Source organism: Camellia sinensis, chromosome 2, assembly GCF_055761805.1.
Source record: "Camellia sinensis isolate YWXY chromosome 2, ASM5576180v1, whole genome shotgun sequence".
Classification (NCBI taxonomy): domain Eukaryota; kingdom Viridiplantae; phylum Streptophyta; class Magnoliopsida; order Ericales; family Theaceae; genus Camellia; species Camellia sinensis.
In genome coordinates, this window is record NC_138962.1 from 28,028,944 (window position 1) to 28,054,854 (window position 25,911).

At 33.2% G+C, this 25,911-nt stretch overlaps 2 protein-coding genes and 1 non-coding gene across 3 annotated transcripts; 1 reads left to right on the plus strand and 2 right to left on the minus strand.

The window, feature by feature from the left end:
• Positions 1 to 3,938: 3,938 nt before the first annotated feature.
• On the plus strand, positions 3,939 to 19,279 carry LOC114324092 (putative CoA ligase CCL6). The gene is made up of 19 exons (XM_082914000.1): positions 3,939 to 4,295; positions 10,503 to 10,566; positions 10,662 to 10,751; positions 11,096 to 11,152; positions 11,339 to 11,387; positions 11,484 to 11,560; positions 11,744 to 11,783; positions 11,879 to 11,973; positions 12,141 to 12,305; positions 12,389 to 12,499; positions 12,613 to 12,700; positions 12,785 to 12,851; positions 12,938 to 13,013; positions 13,092 to 13,209; positions 13,585 to 13,830; positions 18,037 to 18,176; positions 18,350 to 18,532; positions 18,652 to 18,771; positions 19,078 to 19,279. The coding sequence occupies exons 1-15, from the start codon at positions 4,150 to 4,152 to the stop codon at positions 13,752 to 13,754; spliced, it is 1,413 nt and encodes a 470-aa protein (XP_082770126.1). The 5' UTR covers positions 3,939 to 4,149; the 3' UTR covers positions 13,755 to 13,830; positions 18,037 to 18,176; positions 18,350 to 18,532; positions 18,652 to 18,771; positions 19,078 to 19,279.
• TRNAI-AAU (transfer RNA isoleucine (anticodon AAU)) lies at positions 10,335 to 10,408 on the minus strand. Its single transcript has one exon. It is a non-coding gene; the product is annotated as a tRNA-Ile (tRNA).
• Positions 19,280 to 19,546: 267 nt separating the features above from the next.
• On the minus strand, positions 19,547 to 22,443 carry LOC114324099 (cold-regulated 413 plasma membrane protein 1). The gene is made up of 4 exons (XM_028271825.2): positions 21,834 to 22,443; positions 20,389 to 20,496; positions 20,221 to 20,291; positions 19,547 to 20,042 (listed from the first exon to the last, which is right to left on the minus strand). Exons 1-4 carry the CDS (start codon positions 22,022 to 22,024, stop codon positions 19,789 to 19,791), a joined length of 624 nt encoding a protein of 207 aa, XP_028127626.1. The 5' UTR covers positions 22,025 to 22,443; the 3' UTR covers positions 19,547 to 19,788.
• Between the last annotated feature and the right edge of the window lie 3,468 nt (positions 22,444 to 25,911).

Consider the following 25,911-nt stretch of genomic DNA (forward strand, 5'->3'; position numbering starts at 1 on the left):
CCCCGCCTCCGCCTTCGCCCCATTTGTTGGGCCCCTCCAGTCCCTCCTCTTCCTCCTCCTCCTCCTCCCCCTCCAGTCCCTCCTCCTCCTTCTCCTCCTCCCTCCTCCTTCTTCTTCTTTTTCCATCTTCTTCTTCTTTTTCCATCTTCTTCTTCGTTTCTGATTCAACCAAAAAACAAAAAAAAAAAAAAGGGCAAAAATGACGTCGTTTTTGCCTTTAGGGGGATTCGGGGGGCCTATTTTCGAGCGATGTAGCATTGCTCATGTTTAAATTAAGTATCTTCTTGGATTATGAATTTTATAATCTGAAAATATTTTTGCCTTGTTATTTCGATGCATTTATAATACAACAATGATTCATCCCACTAAAAACATCACCACTAATAGCACTAATGAATGCATTAAAAAAGTAAAAAAAAAAATACAAACCAAAACATCACATAATTAATGGCGGGACCCACTGCCACCTAATTAGTGGGAGCACTAATTAGTGCTCCCAAGTATTTTTCTTTATAATATGATTGTCTCAATGCATGTGAATTTAAAAACATAGTTGGCCTCGTTTGGCAACCAAACTTTTTAGTTAAAAAATCAAAAAATTACTAAATTAGTCAAAAAGTTAACAATTCATACCAAAAAGTCAAAGATTCTCTTTTCTCTCTACTTTTTGCACATCTTTTCATAAAAAATTAAAAAATCGTCCTAAACATATTATATTTTAACTAAATAACTAAAAAATTACTAAGTTAACTTGTTCCCAAACATAAACAGGCTACATACTAAAATATTTGTATTGCTTTTAACTCATATCTTCTTGGATTTTGCTAACAACTATCGTGACATACTAAAAAGGATAAATACATATATATATATATATATATATTAATTTTAAAATATTTGTATTGGCTTTAAAAAATATATTTTTTATATTACTTTTAATATTAAATAATGACCTAAGGATATTTTTATCATTTGTCATCTAATATTTGAGAATGTATTAAACAGTATTCTCCAATTTAAATTTCGGCTCATCCCAAACAAATGATCAAATTAAACTATCTAAAACAAAAATAATAATAAGAAAAAATCAGTTATAAGAACTTTGTTCACCATTCAATTCTATTAATAATTATATGCTTAGTTTAAATTAAATAAATAATCAACCAAATTTTTTAAAAAAGGCTAAATAAGACAAACATAATTCAATTTTTTCCAAACTTAAAAAGCTTCAACCAAACTACCATCCCAAAAAGCTTAACTACCATCCTAATTTTTTTAACCTTCAGACTGTATCTTGATTTTAAATTTGTGAAGTGATTTATAAAAGAAAAAAATAAAAAGTAAATGAAGTAGAAGCTAAGGGTCTCTTTGGTTGTATCTTAATTTGTTCTTTTTTTTTTTTTCATTTATCAGAGAAAAATTATTTTTTTCACTTTTTTATTTTCCCTCTTACCAATCTAATAAAATCCATACAACCAAAAACCACTATTATAATGCAATTAATGTCATATAAAACGAGATCATGTAACATTTTTTAAAATTTTTTTGTTAAGACTGCTAGAAACACTGCTTTGAATGGTTCTAGATATTTGTCTTATGGTCTTCTCATTTGTCACAAAATGAATATATATATATATATATATATTTAGATTTAAAAAATATCTTAATTTCTGAGAGGTTTTGTCCCATGCTAGAAAGAAGACAACCAGTAAGTCTGATTTATTAGATTGGATTGATTGATTTTTATATTAACCGAGAATAGGTTAAGGTTTATAAACAAGAAGTTAAATTGACCTCTTACCAAATTCTAATAATGTTAAGAACACATAACTCACTTACAAAAAAAATGACACAGGGCATTTATGGTTTGTTAGAAAAAGGGTAAAAAATCAAAAAATCATTAAACTGTTTGTTATTAATTAAAAATATTACATTTTACATTAGTTTTTTCACTCAAAAAAAAAATTAATAACTTTATCGAATGCTTAAACTTTTTTAGTTTAAAAAAACTAAAAAATTACTTTAAAAAGTCAATTATACACAAAACAAAACTCAACTATAAAAATTGATACATAACGCGTAAGGGTGTTTTGTATCACTTTGCCTGTGTTTGGCAAGATGGTTTTCAGGCTTTTTTGGCTATTTTAGCCACAAAAAACAAAATAGGCTATTTTAGCCATAACAAACAAAACATCACATCCAACCTATAATCATTACATTCTTCTCTCACAAAAAAAGTCAAAAAAGCCAAAAAGCCAAAAAGCCCTTCCCAAACCAAACTTTTTAGCCCAGACTAAAATAACCAAAAAAACCAAAAAGCTAAAAAGCCAACCTACTTTCCAAACCAAGCCTTTGTATGATCAAATTATGTCCCTTCAAGTTGTGTTAAAACTTAAAGAGTTATACATGTGTTTGATTTCAACGCCTACATACCTTTGTCCTGAGCATCCATGACACATACTTGGTTCTAACATAGTAGGCTCATCCAATTACATGTAGAGCATGAGTCAACATCTACGGTTAGAAACTACCATCTGCAATTATTTGAACAATCGAAAATTCAAGCCAAGGTTTCCTTAGTTAAATGTGTAGCAAACGCTTTCACTTTTCAACTTATCTCCTTGGTTAGGAAAATGTTGAAGATATATAAAAAAATTTCACAATTATATTCACAATGATATAATATTATATGTGTTAATTTTTAATTTGTTATGTATCTAATAATATAGAATCTTACTCTCTTATCATATTATTGGGTGAATTTGTGAATCTGTAACATTACTGTATTGATTAAAAAATAAACTAACTAATTATGTTACATCCCACTAACATAGAATTCCATTTTAATTCATAATGAGATGAAAGAGAGAGGTAGAGTATAAGCTCACCCTTTACATAATTCATTTCATTATATATCACTAGAGGTGAATTATGAATACCAAATTAATACTCACGAGTATTTTTCTTAATAGATAACGCTCGGTCTAGTAATTCATGTGCAATTCTTTCGTTCCTTTTACTATGATTATTATTATTATTATTTTAATAAAAATGCGTGTAACCACCGTGCAAGGTCTAGCTGGCTTTGGCAGCTTCCACTGTCCTTATCCACGTGGCCGAATTTTAAGAAGAACAAAAATGTCTGTTAAAATTAAAAAAAAAATCAAAATATTAAGTCCTCGTTTAGAATGTATGTTAATTTTTTTAATTATTTTAATTTAGGATTAAAAAATTTCACTTGAGGTAAATTTTTTGACCATTTTAACTTTTATAAGAGAAAAAATAAAATTATTATAATTTAAATGTGACGTTTTATTTTATTAATTTTTTAATTTATTTTATCTTTTTGAAACTATTTTAGTCCAAAAAATTTGTGTCAAACATAAAGTAAAATACAAAATAAAATATAGATGTTTGACAAAAGGTCTCATTCTATAATTTTTTTTTGGGTATACACTACTTGTTAATAAAAATCACAAACCAATCGCGTAAAATTTGCACTGTCCATGCTTTTTTTTTTATTAAAAGAGTAATATTATAATAATCATATTTATATATGAGAGACTCTTTTGTGGTCTTGAAAAACACTTCACACCATTCATGTTATGAATCTTAATTTTTATTTTATAATAAATTATAAAAATAATTTATCCACATAATTTCTTTTCCCTAACCCCTCAAATAACATGTCGAGTCAAATTCAAAAAATTGACGCACATTCAAATATTTCATCAAAAAAATTTTTACATTTAATAATTATGCATTATATTTCATTTTCATTATTAAAATTGTAATTCATAGGAGTATAGCGTAGCAAGTTAAAGAAACTTGTTATATAAGAAAATTAAATAATTTTGTTTTGGTAAGACCTGTAAAAAGGCATATCAGTTACGTACACACAGACTCGCATTTAAGGCCGATACTGAATTCGCAGAGATGTCTTTGGCTTTTTCTAACTTCTTCAATTTATTGCTTTAATTAAGCTCTCAACCAACCTCTCTGTATCTGTTTCTCTGTTAAACCAATAAGATTCACAAAAGCTTTGTAACTGGCTGATCACTCTAATGGATCCAATTTGTTAGTAATTTGATATCATATATATCAATCAGCAACACAATTCGGTAGTTTTCTTGCTTGGAGGTTGAATTAATGGCGGTTTACACTGTCAAAGTAGAAGAATCGAAGCCGGGGAGCGATGAAAAGGCGTCGGCAGGGGCTGTGTATAGGTCCATTTATGCTAAAAATGGTCTCACGGAGCTGCCGGCCGGAATGCACTCCCCTTGGGACTTCTTCAGGTAGATACATATTTATATATATATATATATATCGATATATATATTATATATGTGAATATTGTACTTGATATCTAAAGATTTATTGGCTTCTAGAGATAAACAAGATTCGAACATTATATTTTAAATTTGTTAAATAAGGCTCTCACTATTTGATCACCACTGGATGCTTTATTTTATATTTATTTATTTAAATTGCGTGTGCCACCTATCAATATATGCATATCTATAATATTATGGCTTCGTTTGGGGAGTCATAGTTTGGGCTTTTTCGATTATTTTAGCCACAAAAAATAAAATAGGTTATTTTAGCTATAACAAACAAAACATCACATTCAACCCATAATCATTACATTCTTCTCTAAAAAAAAACTCAAAAAAGTCAAAAAGCCAAAAAGTCCTTCCCAAACTAAATTTTTAAGCCCAGACTAAAATAGCCAAAAAAGTCAAAAAGCTAACCCACTTCCCAAACAGAGGCTATATATGTGAGTATATGATTTGGTTGCCTAATAGTGTGGTGTGACACATTTTCATATCCAATAATAAAAGGGTAAATTACAAATACACCTCCTGAGTTTTGATTAAAATACGAATTGCCTCATGTGGTTTTAGAAATTACACTTCACCTCTTGAGGTTTCTAATTTCGTAACAAATCGCTCTTTTTATTAATAAATCATCAAGCCTTAGAAATATATTTTAATTAATAATTTAGATAATTTTATTATTGTATAGGAGAACAATTATGAATTTCATTTTTTTAGTTAATTCTGTTAAATAAAAAATATTAAGGTATTTATAATTTTCCAAACCATAGAGGTAATCTGTACTTTAAGCAAATCTTAGGGAGTATATTTATAATTTACCCAAAATAAATATATATTATTTAAAGACGTGAGTAAGATTTGAACCCAATACCTTTAGGTCATGTTTGATTCACAAGATTAATTGTGAAATATTAATAATCCTATTAAATTAGTGTGGTATTCACAATCCAATTGGATTAATATTCATTTGATTAATAATCTCACCCCTACCCCATTACTAATAATCCTACAAATTTGTTGAATTAATTATCCATTGGATTAATAATTCTAAACCAAAATGTTAAAACAAACATAGGATAATTGGGCTCACGGATTAATAATCCTAATCTCATACTCTAATCTACCAAATCAAACATGCCCTTAGTTTCATTAAAAATACTCTTACCATTTAGACAATATTCATATTATATATTAATTTTTTTATTATTTATTTTTATACTTATTTATCTCAATTACATATATATATATATATATATATATATATATACATACATATAGAGTTTGAGTATAATTATGATGATACTGATGGAAAGTGAATATATATATATATATATATATGCAGTAATCCAGAAATTGAGTATAATACAAATAAAAGGGATAGAAAATGCGATAAAAGAAAATTTATAATCTTTTTTTTTTTGTTTTTTAAGTCTTGTTTGGCATAAACTAAAAAAGTTAAAAAGTTAAAAAATCACTATCTTATTTAAGTCATATCATCTTATTTAAATCACGTCATTTTTCTACCACATCACTTTAAACCCAACCCATACCCAACTCATATTTCATAAAAAGTCAAAAAGTACACTTATTTAGATCATCCCAAACAACCCCTTAGTTTGAAAATAATGAGAGAAAAAAAATCACTTTCATTAGCATAGAAATTCGACTTTTACTAGCTTGCAAAAGATAGAGTTTTTTTTTTTTTTCTGACTTTTTTAACTTTTCCTGACGTAGCGGAATAAATCACACGAGACTAGATATTGTTCTAGTAGACGAGAATTCTTGAATCCACAAGAACACACTTGAATCCACAAGGAGATAGAAGAAAAGCTCTTTAAAAATATTATTGAATGAATCAATTACATATGCTTGTAGGCTTATTTATAATAAACTAAACCAAATACTTATAGGAAAAGTGAATAAACTAAACCTAATACTTTTAGGAAAAGTGATTCCAAAATAAATTAGGAAACTTAAATCAACACAAATTAAGAAACCTAAGAGAACTAGGAAACCTAAGAGACTAAAATCCTAAACTATTTAACATCCTAGTCAAAATCTAATTCTAAAATAATAAAATTAAGAAGTCTAATAATTCTAAAATATTTATACTAAATTACAAGAATCCTAATAATACATCAAAAATATTAAAACTAAAAATATAAAAATTCTTAAAATCTTGTCCTACATCAGACTCTTCTTCTTTGAAATAACTCGCCCTCGAGTTCATATTAGAGATCTGCCACCGTCCATGCCAAATAAAAAGATACTTGGAATATTTCAGTTGTTTGTCTCTCATGGGCGGAAGTTCATCTGACAACTCGTCGGCAGTAAATTCTTGGAATTCCTCCAATAATGGTTGAATTTTCTGAGAGATTGGTGTGACTGTGTTCTCCTTGGCCACAGGTACTATTGTTTTCACAACCATAGCATATAACTCTTGTGAAGTTTTCGCATCTGCCACAAACTCGGCCTCTGAATTGGTTATAGTGAGGAAAGATATCGCTTTGACTTTCGGAGGCGCTATGTGTTGCTTTAAGGGACTCATAGCAATTTTATGAGACCCCTAATTAAACACATAAGTGTTGTCTCGCACTCTAAATGTAATATCCACATCAAATTGCCAAGGTCTTCCAAGTAATACATGACTGGCATCCATATCAACCACATCACATAATACATCGGATTTATAATGTTTGCCAATAGAAATAGGTACCTTACATACTTCGGTTATCTTGACAGCAGGTTCTTTTTTGATCCAGCCAATACTGTAGGGAGAGGGGTGTGGTTCAGGAGACAACTTCAGGTGCGTTACCAATCGTTTAGCCACAAAATTTTCGCAACTTCCACTATCCACAATAAGGTCACACACCTTTTGATTTATGGTACAACAAGAGCGAAAAATATTGTGACGTTGACTGAGGTCCTCAGTTTTTGGTGTAAGTAGAACCCTTTGAACTACACAGTTGACTCGTTCTCCTTCTGGCGAGTTCAACACCTTCATACTGATCACCCTCATATTCTGCATCTCCATCATCCCCAATTTCATTTTCTTCTTCAACTAAATTAGCAGTCCTTCTTTTTGGGCACACATTAGAGCGATGGCCAGGCGTACCATATCTATAACACTTATCTGTTGTTGGTTTGGCATAAGGATTTGTGTTTCGAGGTGCCTCTCTGCTACTTGATCCAGTCATCTGGTTTCCTCCTCCTCCACCAGCGGTACTCCTCTGCTGATTTACTGGAATTGTTGGTTGGGTAGCCCATTTTTCTTTTTCCCTAGTAGGAAACGATGAATCAGGAAGGTTCCGACAATATCCAAAATAGGTTGTCTTGCGCTCCATTAGCTCGGCTTTGAGAGCCATATTATGTGCTTCATCCACAGTCCACACTACTGATAGCCCCATATTCTCTCGAATGGTTAATTTTAACCCATTGAGATACCGGGCAACACGCTGTCCTTCGGTCTCGTTTAGATTATTGCGATATGAAAGTCGACAAAATTCATTTGTATAATCAAATACAGATCGGCTTCCTTGGTTGCAATTTTGGTACAACTGAAACAAGTATTGATCATAATCTTGTGGTAAAAATCTGTCTTGGAGGAGTTGTTTCATTTGACGCCAAGTCCGTACAGATTCTTTTCCTTGCCGATGCCTGTTTTTCTGCAATTGATCCCACCATACCGCAACACCTCCTTTTAGTTTGTACGCCACCAATTTCACCATCTTTGATTCTGGAACATCCATTATCCCAAAAAATCGCTCCACCTCTGGAAGCCAGTCAAGAAAATCCTCAATATGTAGATTTCCATTAAACTGGGGAAGATCTATCTTCATTCGGTACTCATCGAACCCTTGTTGTTGTTATTGCCTTCGGGGTTGATAGTTGGCTGGAAGTGGTTCAAACTCTGGTTCAGACTTCTCCTCACTATCAGATGGACAACAAAGGGGACGTCTAGGAGCATTCTGAACAAGTTGACCTCGGGCAAATCCTTATGTGCACACTCTGTTCTGGTTAACAGGTTGGCCTTGGGCAACTCCCTCAGTACGGACCCTATCAACCACTGGTGGCCTGTTGTTGGCATTGAGATTCAGGCCAATAAGCAGATCACGAATTTCGTTCAACTGCTCTTGTTGTTTCTCATATGCTACCCACAGGGCTTCGACCCCACGATCACCGCCAGTAGGGTTTGCATGATCTACTCTGTCTTGTGCCATTGAGCCAGGTGAATCCTTACTCTGATACCACTTGACGCGGCGGAATAAATCACACGAGACTAAATATCATTCTAGTAGACGAAAATTCTTGAATCCACAAGAACACCCTTGAATCCACAAGGAGATAGAAGAAAAGCTCTTTAAAAATATTATTGAATGAATCAATTACATATGCTTGTAAACTTATTTATAATAAATTAAGCCTAATACTTGTAGGAAAAGTGAATAAACTAAACCTAATACTTGTAGGAAAAGTGATTCCAAAATAAATTAGGAAACTTAAATCAACACAAATTAAGAAACCTAAGAGAACTAGGAAACCTAAGAGACTAAAATCCTAAACTATTTAAAATCCTAGTCAAAATCTAATTCTAAAATAATAAAATTAAGAAGCCTAATAATTCTAAAATATTTATACTAAATTACAAGAATCCTAATAATACATCAAAAATATTAAAACTAAAAATATAAAAATTCTTAAAATCTTGTCCTACGTCATTTCCTCAAAATTTTTATGTTAAAGTTTCATGGATCATGCATGGTGGTTTGCTAAAGTCGACCTAATTGCACGATTAATATTTCATTATTCATCATATTAATACTGAAATGAACACATATCTATATATATATATATATATATCTGGGATAATCAGTTTTATTAAAAATTGACTCTTGACCTTTCAGATGAATTTATAATTTTTTAAATTTTTTTTCAGAAGCTAAAAATAAGTTTTTAAAAAAAAATCAAGAAGGGCCCATGATTGTTGCTCAAAACCAAAACAGAGAGTGGTCCATCATATGAGAAACTGAAGAAGGCCAACAGTTGTAAGAAAGGAATCCCTGGCCCAAAACAAAGGAACGGCCTGGCCCAAAAAAAGGAGAGTGTAGTGTAAATAGGCCTACAGCTAAGAAATGAGTATTAATTTATGAATTTATATTTAATTAAATTTTAATTAAGATTTTTTAAGCATTTAAGTCTTATTAAATCTTTAAAAGTTAAAATTTTCCTTCAAATAATGATTGTTCATAATTTATAATTATCTATAAAAGAATATGATGATTTGACATTTATTTTAATTTTTAAAATCTTAAAATATAAAATTTTAAATTGAAAAAACTAAAAAAAAATTATGTGCAAAAAAAATTGAAAATATTGAATTATTTTGTGTGTAAAATTGAAAATTGTGTCTATAAAAGAGTATGATGATGTAACATTGATGTGCAAAACTGAAAAAAAAAAATTAAAAATGAAAAAATTGATAATGTTTTTAATTTTAAAATTGAAAAAAAATGATTAATATTCTCGATTTTATTGAATAATTGAATCAAACTAATAAGTAGAAAGACAATAACAATTAATCCCATACGTTGTTTTTTTTCATCAATTAGTGAAATAATTATCTGAAGCATTACATTTAATCTCATAGTTTATTTTTTTCATCAATTAGTGAAATAATTATCTGAAATATTAATATGTAAAATTTATAATATTCTTAGTTAAAAAAATCTTAAATAAAATATGAATTACCGTAACATTTATAAATAAGATTTTTAGGTAATTAAATCTCGTCTAAGAACAAGCTATTTTAATACAAAAATACTAGAGACATTTGATCAAACTTTTGAGATCTCTAGCCTTACTCATTTTAATAACTTTTTGATTTTTTACAAAAAAAAAATGTGAAAAAAAATAAAGAAAGCAATCTATCAACTTATAATAATTTTTTGACTAAAAAATATAATACCAAACCAGCCCCGGTCTTAAAAAAAAAACTCGTGGCCCATGCAGGTCTCGAACCTGCGACCTTCGCGTTATTAGCACGACGCTCTAACCAACTGAGCTAATAGGCCAATTTGTTAATGTTTTGTCCTACAAATAATATATATTTATTTAATACAATCCAACCCCCGTTCCATCCTCGATTCTCTTTGTTTTTTGCTGCAGTGATTCTGTAAAGAGGAACCCAAAAAACCCAATGCTGGGACGCCGCCAAATCGTTGATTCTATGGTACCCCTTCCCTTCTATATATATACAAATACAAATAAGATGATGATGATGAGGGAAGTAACACTGAATTTGCAAAGTAAAAAATGTAATGACAGGGGGGTCCCTATGTATGGATCACATATGACGAGGCCTATGATGTTGCCCTTCGAGTCGGCTCCGCCCTCCGCCGCCGCCATCTCAATCCTGTAAGTTGACACATTTTTGGACTAATTTTGACTCACAATCATTCAGCTTGTACAACTAATTAAAAAAATTATTGATGAACAAAATTAAATTATTCCAACAACAATCGTAATATTATTAGATTATTTTTATCTATACGAGGTACATATTTTTAAAATTGTACCATCTATATGTTATAATATATATGTGATTATTTATATTTGATCAAATCAATTTTTCATATGAGATGAGTACACATTAATTCTATAATATGCTAACTTTACCCGTGAAGTGAAGTTGAGATCTATAACTTTAGCCAATCCGAACTCGAAACTTTATATAAAGTTATTGGGCTATGTGGTTTCAGGGTGACCGGTGTGGCATATATGGATCGAATTGCCCAGAATGGATCATCTCAATGGAGGTAGATATACTTTTTTTCACTGTTTTTATTCATTTACAAAGAAACTGATTGCTTTGTAGTTGTACAGTCATATATACCTATTTCAATATTTTTTTCCGTATCATATTAGTTTGTTATTTGCTTCATGATTAACAATTTAAAATAGTTACTTCTTTGTATTATTTGTCACACATGATTTCCATACAGGCATGTACTAGCCATGGCATAACCTATGTCCCGCTGTACGACACGCTTGGTATGTTTTTCCTCCTTTTTCCCAATGTTGAGCATGTATGAGTTCATTTGAATTTTAATATTAACTGATTAAGACTCGGTTCTGTTATTGTCATAGGTGCTAACGCCGTGGAGTTCATCATCAATCATGCTGAAGTTTCGATAGCTTTTGTTCAAGAGAACAAGATACCAGCTGTATGGTTCCATTTAAATTATCTGTTTATCAAGAATTATGATTTTTGTGTATATATGTATGTGTAAATAATTCTACTTCACCACGAATGCATCATTCTATCAGTAGTGCTATTTTGCCTTTTAGCTATTCTTTAATTCCCGATTAGCAAGGTAAGTGTATTAGTATGTTTACTCTTCGTGCAGATGCTAACATGCCTCCCAAGGTGTACTTCACATCTGAAAAGTAAGTCACAAGGCTGATTTTGTCAGAAATGACTAATAATTCAACGGGCATTCTAGAAATGAAGTAACTAAAAACATGAATCTTCCTTTGAAAAGCTATTGTCAGCTTTGGAGAGATTTCCAGTATGCAAAAGAAGGAAACTGAAGACCTAGGCATTGCTTGCTTCTCTTGGAAAGAATTCACTTTACTGGTAATACCTTCTCATTCATCAATCCCTTATTTTATGGCTCAAGTAGTACTTCTTTCAATAATTCTAGAGACAGAGAACCGAACGCAGAATAACTCTACACCTTTTGGTATAGTTGCTGAATTTGATTGTTGTTGCCACCCACCTTGTTAATCCATCTGTTTTTTTAGGGAAGTTTGGATCATGAACTTCCTTCAAAACAGAGAACTGACATCTGCACAATCATGTATACAAGCGGAACAACAGCAGAACCTAAAGGTGTTATTTTAACTAATGGGGCTATCATGGCAGAAGTTTTGTCTACCGATCAACTGCTATTAGAAACAGACAAAGTGGTAAGCATTCAATTAAATATCTTTTATGTTTCAACAGCAAATGATTCCGGACCTCATTTTGAAGTTCCAACTCTCTCTTACAGGGTGCCGAAGAAGATACATACTTCTCATTCCTTCCTCTGGCCCATATATATGACCAGATAATCGAAACCTATTGCATCTACAAGGGTTCTTCAATAGGATTTTGGCGAGGCGTAAGATTAAGATTCATTTCTTGTCATTTTTTTTTAATTTTTAAGTTCAATTTGGCCGCTTGAAGGTACAATCTTGAATCATATCCAACTCTTTTCATACTTCTTACTGACAGGATATCAGATATTTGATTGAGGACATTGTTGAACTAAAACCAACTATATTTTGTGGAGTTCCTAGAGTTTTTGACCGTATATACACTGGTATAAAGCCGTCTCTTCATATGATAATAATATACTTTGTTGGTTTTTGTTTTAGTAACTAATGCCCATAATTTGTGCATGAAGGTATAATGGAAAAAATTTCACTGGGAGGTGCATTGAGGAAGGCATTGTTCCAGTATGCATATAGCTAGTACGTGCTACTGTAATACTTTCTTGATAGCCTTCGCCAATTCATGCTTTGTTTTACTGTATCTGATACGGGAAAGCTATTTACAGCAAATTGCGGAATCTAGAGAAGGGAATTCAACAAGACAAAGCCGCTCCTCTTCTGGACAGGCTCGTCTTTGATAAGGTCAGTGATATTTGTATTCTTTGTCATTGGTATTACAAATCTTCTGTATGCATTATAGTGATGTTTAAATTCTGGTAGATCAAACAAGGATTTGGGGGGCAAGTTCGTATAATGTTATCTGGAGCTGCACCTTTGCCAAGCCATGTGGAGGAGTTTCTGAGGGTGACTTGCTGCTGTGTCTTATCACAAGGATACGGTATGGAAATTTTTTTGATGATCACTTTATGAAATCATTAGAAATCTATTTATTGACCTTTATGTGAGTTAATAAATTTATTTATGAATTTAGTAATTCAAGCAATGACATTAGTCAAGTGAACTTTCAAAAGATAGTGCCATAGAGGCAACACTTACTGTTTGGGAAGAATTTTAGAACGCCATTTTGGGGATTGAAAATGAAGTATAAAGTTACTGCGACATGCTAATGCACCATATTTTACCTTTCGTGTTGTTTCCCTTATTTGAAATTCAAATTTGAAAATGCCATAAAGTTTCTGAATCAAAAACCGTTCACCAATGTTATGAATAGGTAAATATTGCTTGACTACTCCAAAATCTTGATAAATTTCAGGTCTTACTGAAAGCTGTGGTGGGTGTTTTACATCCGTAGCCAATGTGTTCTCTATGATGGGAACTGTTGGAGTCCCCATGACAACCATCGAGGCAAGGCTCGAGTCAGTGCCAGAACTGGGATACAATGCACTTGCTACTGTGCCACGTGGAGAGATCTGCCTTAGGTGAAAAACCCTGTTCTCTGGCTACCACAAGCGACAAGATCTAATTGAAGATGTCCTTGTGGATGGGTGGTTCCATACAGGTAACAATTCCTTTATAATTTCAGCCAAGAAGCTTGCCTTACTTTCAGCTGCGGAGCCAGAAATTCAAGACAGACAGAGCACATATTACTCATATTATTGAAAAAAAAATATACAATAAACAAGAACGGGATACTATTAAAATTATACATTTTTTTGAGAGTCTATTGTTGAGATTCAATATTACAATTATCATGAGAATTGTTGAAGGTCACCCCATGTGAAAGGGGTGATCCTCATGTCAACAAAGGAAGACAACCAACCAAGTCAAGCTTGGTGGCCACCAACCATAGCAAAGGTCAAGAATGGAGGCTACCCAAGTCAAGAATGAAGGCTCTCCCACCTACTCCTTTGTGTATAAATAGAGACGGGAGGGAGAGGATGAGATACAGATCAGAAATTAGAGAGTGAGAGCTGTGAGTTGAGTGAGTTTCATCTCCTCCTCTGTATTTTGTATTTTGCTCCATTTTAGTGAAAACTTCTCATTTCTGTCCGTGGATGTAGGCATTGGGCCGAACCACGTAAATATTGTGTTTCCTGTGTGTGTGAGATATATTTCTGGGTGTGTTTGATCCTAACAAGTGGTATCAGAGCCGGTGTTGTGCGTTTTGCGGAAAAACAGAGTGTTGTTCCGAAACTGCCCAGAAATCGTATTGCTCGAAATCAGATTTTGAGCACACCAGGAGCAAGGGCTCGACGAGAGGAGTCCAGAAACATAAAACAGACACCCAACAGAGGCCAGACGCGCTCTCACGCGCCCCTAGAAGTTGGCGCGTGAATCCCAGTCGCGTCACGCGCCGCACGCGCTTTCAGAGGTAGAAGACGCGTGAGTTCACGCGCATGCACGCGCCTCACGCGCTTTCAGAGGTAGACGACGCGTGATCTCACGCGCGACACGCGCCGCACGCGCGCGCACCAAGCCGCTCGAGCCGGAGCCGCGTTGACCGAGCCCGAGCCGCTGACCGAGCCGCTGACTGAGCCGCTCACGTCAGCCAGACGCCAGCCGAACAGAGAAAAATCTGGTGCTTCTCAGGCGCACCAGATTCTGCCGATCTGAACCGTTAAAATTGTTTTGGCTTGATCTAAGCCATTTGAGGTCCGATTTGGGTGAGCCAATAGTGTTTTCAAACTATTTGGAATATTTCGGACACATCCGTACGGTCAGATTTTGCAAATAAGTTTTTCAAAAATTCGCAGTTTTTATTTTGGCAATCCGAAGTGTTTTTCCGGCTAATTTGAGCAGTCCGGACTTCACAGCAAAGCCTGTTTTTCAAACAGAGATTACTTTCTGGATGATGGAGGAATCCACATCAGCTTCAGGGCCGATGATTCGGTTGAACGCTTCTAATTATGCGATATGGAAGCCGCGGATGGAGGACGTCCTGTATTGTAGAGATTTGTTTGACCCTATAGCGCTAAAGGGGGTCAAACCAGATGGAGACAAGGATGTGGACTGGATAAAAACCAACCGGAAGACTGTCGGTCAAATCAGACAGTGGATTGACCACAGTGTGTTCCACCATGTTGCCCAAGAGACAGACGCCTATGCCCTATGGATGAAATTGGAGGGCATGTACCAGTCCAAGACCGCACGGAACAAAGCCTTGATAATGAGAAGGCTTATAAACTTGAAGCTGAAGAATGGTGTGTCTGTTGCTGAACACACCAGTGAATTCCACAGCCTTGTGAACCAGCTTGCATCAATCAAAATGGAGTTGGAGGATGAGATGCAAGCATTATTATTACTCAGTTCCTTACCAGATAGCTGGGAGACGTTGGTGGTTTCTCTCAGTAATTCTGCACCCGAAGGGAAGCTGACCATGGGAATGGTCACAGACGCCTTATTCAACGAGGAGGCAAGGAAGAAAGAGATGGAAGGAGAGCAGTCCCATGCCCTTGTCACAGAAAGTAGAGGCAGAGATAGAGAAAGGGGCAGAGGTAGAGGAAGAAGTAAAAGCAGAGGGCGTTCACAGTTCAGACAGGACAACACGAGGAGGTGTTTTTACTGTGATCAAGAGGATCACGTAATAAGAGATTGCCCAGAGAAAAAGGCGGACAGACAAGCCAAAGAGAAGGCTAAGGGACACGGAGGTCCCTCAACTACAGCAGTTGCAGTGCATTCCTCTGACGATGAAGAGGTGTTGCTTACAATCTCGTCAGAGTTGGAGACACCCGGCTGGATTTTGGATTCAGGGTGTACGTTCCACATATGTGCGGATAAGAAGCTTTTCTCCACTTATCGAAGAGTCAGCGGTAGCACTATCCGGATGGCCAACAACACAGTGAATAGAGTTGTCGGCATAGGGACAGTGCGATTCCTTACTAAGGATGGAAGAAAAGTAATTTTATCTGAGGTCCGACATGTGCCAGGAGTACGGAGGAATCTAATCTCCCTGAGTATGCTAGATCTAAAAGGAAATTGTTTCTCATCTAGTGGCGGGGTTCTTCATGTACGCAGAGGTGATAGAGAAATGTTGCAAGGCAAATTGTGCAACAAACTGTATAGACTGGAAGGAGAAGCTTTGACAAAGATGAGTGTTGTCAAATGCCAGTCAAAGGGTACAAAGAGAGAACATACGCAACCAAAGCGTATGATTGAGCAAGGCTTTCATCAGGAATGGCGAAAACGGTGCACGGGAACGCAAGGAGACAGTTCAAAGGTGCACAGATCTGAGCCAGTGAAGCCAATCTTGAAGAAAGTTCAGAGCAAAGAAACCAAGTCTGTAGAAACTATGCCAGTGAAGAAGAGAGTTTCTTTTGCTCCCGTGTTAAAGACATTTTGCAACCTCTCAAAAGATGCAAGGGAGGGATGCAATTTCAAGTCACAAAGTGAGCTTTGCAATGCACTCCAATAAGGGGGTGCAAGCACTATGCACGGAGTTGCATAGTGGTAACTTGTACAGACCGGTGGAAGGTGCCTTGGCAGAAGGGCTAACTGTCAAACATCAGAACGGACGTACAAGTGAGACAGAACCGAACATCAGGGATTGCAGCACAGACAACGGGCGTATGAGATTGCTGGGAAGTTGTTCTGAAGTGCAGAAAGCAAAGGCTGGTTGTTCAGAAATAAGCTCCGAGCAAGGAAAATTGAAGATGTTGATGTGTCAAACTCTGAAGTTTTCTAGTTGCTCCCGTGTTTCATCATGCAAGAAGCTGCACGGTAATGCAAGGGTATCCCGAGCAGGGGGTGCAGGGCATCCAATCAGGGGGTGCTTGATACCTTGGCAGCAGGTTTTGTTGTGGATCACCTCACATGGGCTGAGGGGGTGATTGTTGAAGGTCACCCCATGTGAAAGGGGTGATCCTCATGTCAACAAAGGAAGACAACCAACCAAGTCAAGCTTGGTGGCCACCAACCATAGCAAAGGTCAAGAATGGAGGCTACCCAAGTCAAGAATGAAGGCTCTCCCACCTACTCCTTTGTGTATAAATAGAGACGGGAGGGAGAGGATGAGATACAGATCAGAAATTAGAGAGTGAGAGCTGTGAGTTGAGTGAGTTTCATCTCCTCCTCTGTATTTTGTATTTTGCTCCATTTTAGTGAAAACTTCTCATTTCTGTCCGTGGATGTAGGCATTGGGCCGAACCACGTAAATATTGTGTTTCCTGTGTGTGTGAGATATATTTCTGGGTGTGTTTGATCCTAACAAGAATTGCATCAACAACACAACGAAATTTATAATCAACAAATTCAAACACTATCAACTCAACAAAAAATCCCACAATGAAAACAATAAAATAAACAAATCCCATGATAATAATAAAATGTTCAATTAATTCAATTCTTACTATTAACTTTCCAATTTAGAGTATAAAAGAATGGACAAAAAAAAAACACAACAGAGCACTTTTAAAAATTTTAAAATACAAAAGAATTTTACGTGATTTAAGGAGGGACACTATTATAATTTTATAAAGGACAAATTCAATATAAACTTCATATATAAGGGAAATAATGTAAATATGAAAACCCAGGGGAGGCATATGACTCCACTGATCCTATATTGGCTTCGCTTCTGCTTGTTTTGATACGACGTATAAGCTAGCTTATTTTTGTCTTTAATAAACTTTTTTCAATTTGGAGTTCAGATTTTTTACTTTTTATGTCCGTTTAGATATAAAAATAATAAAATAAAATAAACCTCAAAATGTTAAACTTATTTGTTTTAAAGAAGAAATTACAGATACCTAAAATGATGTGTTTGCAGGTGACATTGGAGAATGGCAGCCAAATGGAGCAATGAAAATCATTGACAGGAAAAAAAACATTTTCAAGCTGTCTCAAGGAGAATATATTGCTGTGGAAAACATCGAAAACACTTACTCCCGATGCCCTCTTGTGACATCTGTATGTTGAATTGTTGATTGATCAACCATAGGTCCATAGCATATATAACAGTTATAAAAATGTTACAGGCCACAAGATATTTAAATAGAAACTAATATGTATGCTAACCCATTTGTGTAGTTTTGCTTCTTGAAAATTGAATTTTTGCTGACTAGATTTTCACTGGTGCACAGATTTGGGTCTACGGGAACAGCTTTGAATCGTTCCTTGTCGCCGTGGTGGTTCCTGATAGAAAGATGCTTGAGGAATGGGTGGCGAACAATAATGAAAGCGGAGATTTCAAACTGTTGTGTGAAAACTTGAAGGCAAGGAAGTATATTCTAGATGAGCTCAATAGCACCGGTCAGAAGCACAAAGTATGAAGTTAATCAATCCTGCATTTCTCTGTTTTTAATTCTAAGTTTAGTTTAGGTTTTTTTTTTTTTTTTTTTTTTTTTTTTTCTTTCCTGGTCTAACATAAAAGATATTTGCACAGCTTAGAGGTTTCGAAGTGTTGAAAGCAGTTCATTTGGAGCCAAACCCTTTTGACATTGATAGGGATTTGATAACGCCGACATTTAAACTGAAGAGGCCACAGTTACTGAAATACTACAAGGTATTTTTATGCTCTCTATTTATATTTGAATTCACTTCCCATCTTTCTTGAGACAATTGTTTGTTTTGGCATAAAAAGGTTCTCTGTAAAACGTTTTCTGCATTTTCTGTCATTTGGTATGATGAAAAATGAAAGTTGATAGAAACCGGTTTCTGTTGAGTATGGAAAATTAGTTCATTTGGGCGAAAAACGTTTTCACTTTTAAAAGGTGAAAAACGTTTTCCCAATTGTCCCGTCCCTTGTTGCACTATGAAAGTAGAACCAATTCCATGCTCCTAATTTCTCTTTTGCCCATGTCATCTACAGGACTGCATTGATCAACTCTACTATGAAGCAAAGGGAAAAAAGCAATGAAAGCAGTATCAGAATATGAAATTTCTGAACAAGAAAAGGTTTGGATGCTTGTTCTTGTTCATGGTTGTACATAATATGAATAAATCGTCGAAGTTTTCCAGATTAATCTGATGTTTCACAATCATATATGAATATGAATTCATAATTCACATTATATCTCTTGCATTTAACATCAATAGTTTTGGGGGGGAAGGTGAAATAAAGAATGAATAGGACAATTTTGATCGTGTTACAAGTATCCCGTTTTCATTTTAAGAAAACAAGAAACTGTTTTTGTTTTTGTTTTTGTTTTTCCGGAAGATAGTTTTGCTGTGGAAATGAGCTCCATTAACAGTTCATCTGTTTGCCACCAAACATTTTTTTTTCTTCAAAATTTTTGAAAGCAAAAAGCACAAAATCAAGAAACAAAACAAGAACCAAGTTAGGGCCTCAACCTGAAGTAAACATGAGGTCAACAAATAGAATACATTATTACAATAAACATTTAGGTCCATAGACAGTGCTTTTGTCCACAAATAGAATGTGCAAGCATTGGCAACAAATTGGGTACTTTCAAAAGTAAATCACACCAATATATTTTTGTTCAGAAATGCAAACCAGAAAAACAGGCACAAGCCCTACACAGAGAGAGAGAGAGAGAGAGAGAGAGAGAGAGAGTAGTGACTATAGCAAGTCGTCAAACAGAGCCCAGATAGGAAACACCAACAGGATGATTATGCAGACAGAGTTGGAAAGGCCGTGGCCCTTGGTGAAGGAGTCTCTGAACCCACCAGATGCTCGGACGTGTTCTTGAAGCAAGTAACACGCGATGGCAAGGCATATTGCAATGCCAATCCAGTTGTTCCTTATCGTATCAGCAATCAACCCGGGAGCAACCACAACAAGAAGAATCAATGCCCCCGGCATTTCTAGCCAATCTGCATCATCATAACCACAAGATCACATATATATCACTCAATTTTCTTCGATAGCATAAAAACATATACAATCCATCAAATGCCATGACTTCCATTTTCTAAAATGTTTTACTGAGAAATTTCACTATATATCTTTCAATTGCTTCTTCTCATAGTGAAATTTAATAGTGACAGTCACCTGGAAATTGTTTAGGGAAGAAGAGGCGCAATATGACAGTAATGAACGCGACCCATTTTCCAATATCTCCCCTGCATTATCGGACGCTAAAATTAGAAAGAAAAAAAAGAAGAAGCATGAAGTCAGAGAAAATGAGCGCACGAAACAGAACTGTTTATAGTCAGTTACCTGAGCAAGCCAAACAGCAATGAAGGTAGACTCATGAAAATGTAAGGAACTAAAAGCGTTGTGAGAATGTTGGTCTTCCAATTTGTCCGATCCAAGACCAACAAACAACTACAATAGTCACAAGAAATTTGTATGAGTAATCACAGCTTAAGTTTTTGAGACTATTAATAATCTAAAAAATATAGCATGAGGTATAATCAGCTTGTTCGATTTTGGTTTTCAGAAAATTGAAACCAAACACACTAAATACAATTCGCAAAAAAAGTTTTGTTTCTTTATCTACAATTACTAGTAGTAGAACTAGAATGAAGAAAATTATGAGGAAATAGTCTCCAAAACTTATTAAGCCCAAACTTTAGGCTATTGTTCATCTATATGTAATGCATTGAGATAGAACCCCGAATGCCTTACATAAGTCATTTGTTCTCCCAATTTATGGTATATTATGAATGTCAAAATTATTACATAAAATATATATATATATATATATATATCAAGTTTTAGAGTGGGAAATTATCTCTATTTAGAGTTTGGTTTCAGAATCTGTTTTTTTTCTTAAAAAACTAAATATTAATTTGATGGGAAAAAAAAATAAAAATACTTATCAATTTTATATTTTTAGAGGGTATAAATAATTTTTAAAAATTTCAAAATATTTTTTGATGTTAAATTACCCATTCACAAATTAATTCTACAACGACTAGCTTGAAAATTGATTAGTGTTGTACAATAAAAAAAAAAAAAAATTTAAAAGAATTTTAATCTAAATTCATGTGTAAACCCTTTTTTTGAACCCTTAGACTTTCTAATTATCGCATCATTCTGATATAACGCCTCCGTTTCGGAGGTGGGTTCGCTTTTTAGCTTGAATTTTTTGTTTATTTTAATTTGGGATTAAAAAACTTAATTTGAAAAGAATTTTTAATTTTTTTTTTATTTTCTTGACTTTTTTTTAGAGAAAAAATTTAATGATTACGGGTTAAATGTGATGTTTGTCCAATTAAATTAAAAAACTTATTTTATTTTGTGAATGTTTGAGAAGTGAGTTTTTATGTAAATTTTTTTAGTTGTAAGATATTATTGGATAAAAAAATTTTGGTGTTTGGAAAAATACTTAAGTTTTTATGTGATTGGATGTGATATTTGTAAGAGAAAAAGTGAAATAATTATGGAGTTAGATGTGATATTTTGTTTGAATGTATTTTTTTTGACTTTGTAAAAAATTTATCTTTTAGTGAAAAAATAAAAAAAAAAATATTCGGAACCCAAGTTATTGATTTATTTATTTATTTTTTGGTGACTATTTTAACCCAAAAAAACCCCTCAAAACCAACTTGCCAAACGGAGGCAAAATTCTATATAAATTTAGATCACTTTGTTGAAAAATTTTACATCGATTTGATCAAATCAAAAGAGAGAGAGAGAGAGAGAGAGAGAGAATTTACATTGCAGTAATGGAAGCGATCCATTGAAAGAGAGCAGAGCCAAGACTGAGGCCTAGAGAGATCTTGAGGGCATGACTTGCAAGGTTTTTAGCAGCATGACCAAGATCTTGAAGATCAGAATTGATGAACTCTACAGATGAGGATGTTGAAGAAGCACCAGTCTTCATAGCCAAATAATTGTTCTTCACCATCTTTATGAATCACACTGCTCTCTCTATATAAAAAATCTCAAAGAAGAAACAACCCTTTATCTATAGAGAGAGAAGCTTCTTCTAGACAGCTGTATGGTAGCACAAAACAAGTCAGACAGCTTCGTAAATAAACATTTATAAAGATTTAATGATAAGATCTAAAATATTATTCGAGTTAGCATACGTAAAAATAAAAAAATAAAAAATTAATATGATTAAAAAAAGTTAAAAATTAATTTTTATGTAACTTGTCAGAATAAACCTAAGTTCAATCTTGTTGTTAAGTTCAGAATTATGTAATTAATTGAGTTGTACTCAAACTGATCTATTCAGATACTTAATTATAAAAAAATAATAATAATAAAATTAAAAAAACATTATTAAAAGAAGAGGGTGAGTTTTTTTTTTTTGGTTTGTTTGTTTGTTTGTTTGTTTTATCCACTTATATTGGTAGTGGGTGTTTTGGAAAGTTGGTAAAAAGTTAATTTTTGATTTTTTACCAAGTTTTTTGACTTTTTTTGGAGATGATTTGAAAAATTAGTAAAAAATTGACTTTTTTGCTTTTTGATTTAATATTTTTTTAAAGTGTCGCATCACTATAAAATGACCAAAATATCCTTAGGCAATTGAAGAAATTTACATAAGATGAGGGTAGTTTGGTAAATGGCCGAGTTGCGTTTTTAGATCTTCCCAAATGGTGTCTTCAGCGTTTTTTGACACTCCAGCATTTTTTGCCTAGGCTGAAAACGCAATGTTTTATGAGAGTTCCCAAAACAGCACAGTACAGAACACCGTGTTTACTTAACATTTCTTAGGATTCGGACACTTGAATACTTATTCGGACCCTCTTGCGTGAGGGCAAATATGTAATAATGGTATATATCTTCCAATCTCTATTTCATTCTCCTTTTTATTTACCCGCTTATAATAGTAGTATAGAACGTCTTATTTACTTAGTATTTCTCATGTTCGCATCTACTCGTCTCACATACATTAGGGTTTGGACACTCAGACATTTATTTGAACCTTCTTGTATGATGGCAAATATGTAATAATTGTATATGTCTTTCAATTTCCATTTGTTAATAAGGGGCAAATTGGGAACTTGTTAAAAAAGTTATCTTTTTGGCATTTTAGTGTTTTTACACAAAAAAAGCCTGTTGTGGTGTCTTGAGAAATTGGTAAAAAATTATTTTTTTTATTTTTGTGATTTTTTGTAAAAAAGTTAAAAAACCAAAAAGCTTGTTTTTTTAGCCAATTCCCAAATTAGCACTAAGTAAGTAATTGAAAATGAGATGGAAGCCTATTTTGATAAGTGAATTAAAAACCACTTCTTAATTTTTAACCCACTTCTTCCTTCAAAAGTATAAAATTAAAAAAAATTAATTTTTAACAATTATCTCAAAAGATCCCGGAGGAATCTAAGAACAGGTTGTCATGTATGACCACGTGGAGGGTGTTTTGTGGATTGAGATTGGATTTTGGATTGGAATAAATTAGTAGGCATTCGTGTCATTATTCGCGCTTGTCGGTAACCACATAAATGTCCACTTTTTTTTTATTCGAATAATTAGAACTCATACTCACAGCCAATTATTCACATCAATGGTACCGACGTCGTCATATCATAAATCCATTTTTGCCCCTGATTTGTATTCGTATATTAATGGTTGAGTTGATTTTATGAGAGGAAAATATTATAGAGAAGTGCTGCAGACCCAGTGGGATCGCGTCTCCAGTGACGTGCTACGTTTTCATTAGCTGAAAATAAAATAAAATAAAATAAAAAATAATTTTTTTTAGTCAATCATGGAGCTACATCTGACTGGGAGTCGACCCCTAATGGGGGTTTGAAGCATTTTGCAATATTATATATCCTAAATAAATTAATTTTTTTATCAAATCTTTTATATAGGTTTAGGATTCACACATGTGACAATCATATGCATAGATTTTACATTCATATAAAAAATTTGATAATTTATTTAAAATTTTTAACATAACTCTTTATGATATTACAATGAGAAAAAATGCTAGAGTACACTTTTTAGGATTGCATACTTATCTTATCATAAAATTATATATTTTTTTAATATAAAATGTATTGTCTCGTCACAAATTAATGTAATAAATATTTTTTTTAACTAAATCATAAATTTTTGCAATATTAACCATAAAATTTTAGATATATTGATACATCAATTTATAATGAGATTATATATTTTGTACTTAATGTTACAATTTTTTTTAATAAATAAGGCATTTCAACTTAATTGAAATTTTCTCAAAATTTTTTCATGACACTAACGGTAAGAAAATCTTATTGTGTGCACTCCTTTTAAAAAACAATTACAGATAAATAGTAAATTTTATAAATATTAATTATTAAAATCATAACTTTTATCATGAAGTTATAATAATTTTTTTTAAAAGTATTATTTTTGGAATATTATGTGTTTGTATTCATAACCAATTATAATTTATTATACCATCCAACACAATACCTCACATACTTTCTCCACCAATCATAATATTATATCATATAACGTATCTATACTTCAAAATAACTGAATAATAACCCCGCCCACACCATATGATGTTTATTTTAGTACAAAATAAATAAATAATTTATGAAGACCCGATTTCATCTAATGCATAGTAATTAATGAGACAGGGTGACTCCTATGTTTAGAGAAAATCTCAAATTATTTTTTATTTTTTGTGTCCATTTCCGTAGGGTACAAGTTTATCTTGTATTTGGTGCTAGTCATTGTTTTTTAAAACAATTTATTTGGTGCAACTCTTTCCATAACATCATGCTTGCACTAAAAAAATTCTTAGATGTAGTACATTCTTTTCTAGACTGTTTCACTAAGAAACAATTACTGGTTTTTTAAACCAACACTACCATAACTATATATATTAATACACTATGATGAATACTTTATGTAGCCTTATTTTTAAATAAAAAAAAATACTATTAAAAATCTTAAATATTTTATCAGACATGATTATAAGTCTCACATATATCGTGAATGTTGTGTCAAAATTTTAATAATATATTATAAGTCTCACATATCACCAAGGATCCTCTAGAGTTTTTTTTTCCTAAAGTTTCCTAAAGTGGTGTGTTGTATGGGTGAGATTTAATACTAAAAAATTGATGTGACTTGTCATTAAATCTCAACCATACAACACACCACTCTAGGAAACTTTAGGAAAAAAAAAACTCTAGAGGATCCTTGCTCCTCACATATATCGTGAATGTTGTGTCAAAATTTTAATAATATTTTTAAGGGCATGGCTTCTGTCCAGTTCTTAATCGGACTGGATCATGTTGTTAGGTCCGTGGAGGCCCACCACAGGTCCCGTTTTGATAATCTGAACCGTTGAATGTGTAAAACTCGTCGAGTACTATATAGTTACAAAAAATCACGTTAATTGAATATCGATAGCTATGTGATCAAATCAGTTTTGTATAAAAAAAAATGAACAGTGCATAAATTAACGATTAACAAAAATATGTTTTGATCACATAGCTATCGATATCCGATCAACGTGATTTTTAACAGGCATATAGTACCCGACGAGTTCTACACATTGACGGTTCAGATTATCAAAACGAGACCCGTGGTAGGCCTCCATGAAGGACTGGACAGAAGTCATTCCCTATTTTTAATATTAACATTACTCTTTTTTAAATTAGACTTGTTTTCAATGTATTGGACAACCAACTCTACTACTAGTTGTGAAGGTATGCGTGAACCTCAATGTGGACTCGAAAGTTGTGTTTGTTTGGGGAAATTGGACTAAGGGAGATTGGGATGAATTGTGGTATTAGCCCATGGTTTTGAATTATGTATGGACTGTTACCCTATAATGGGCTA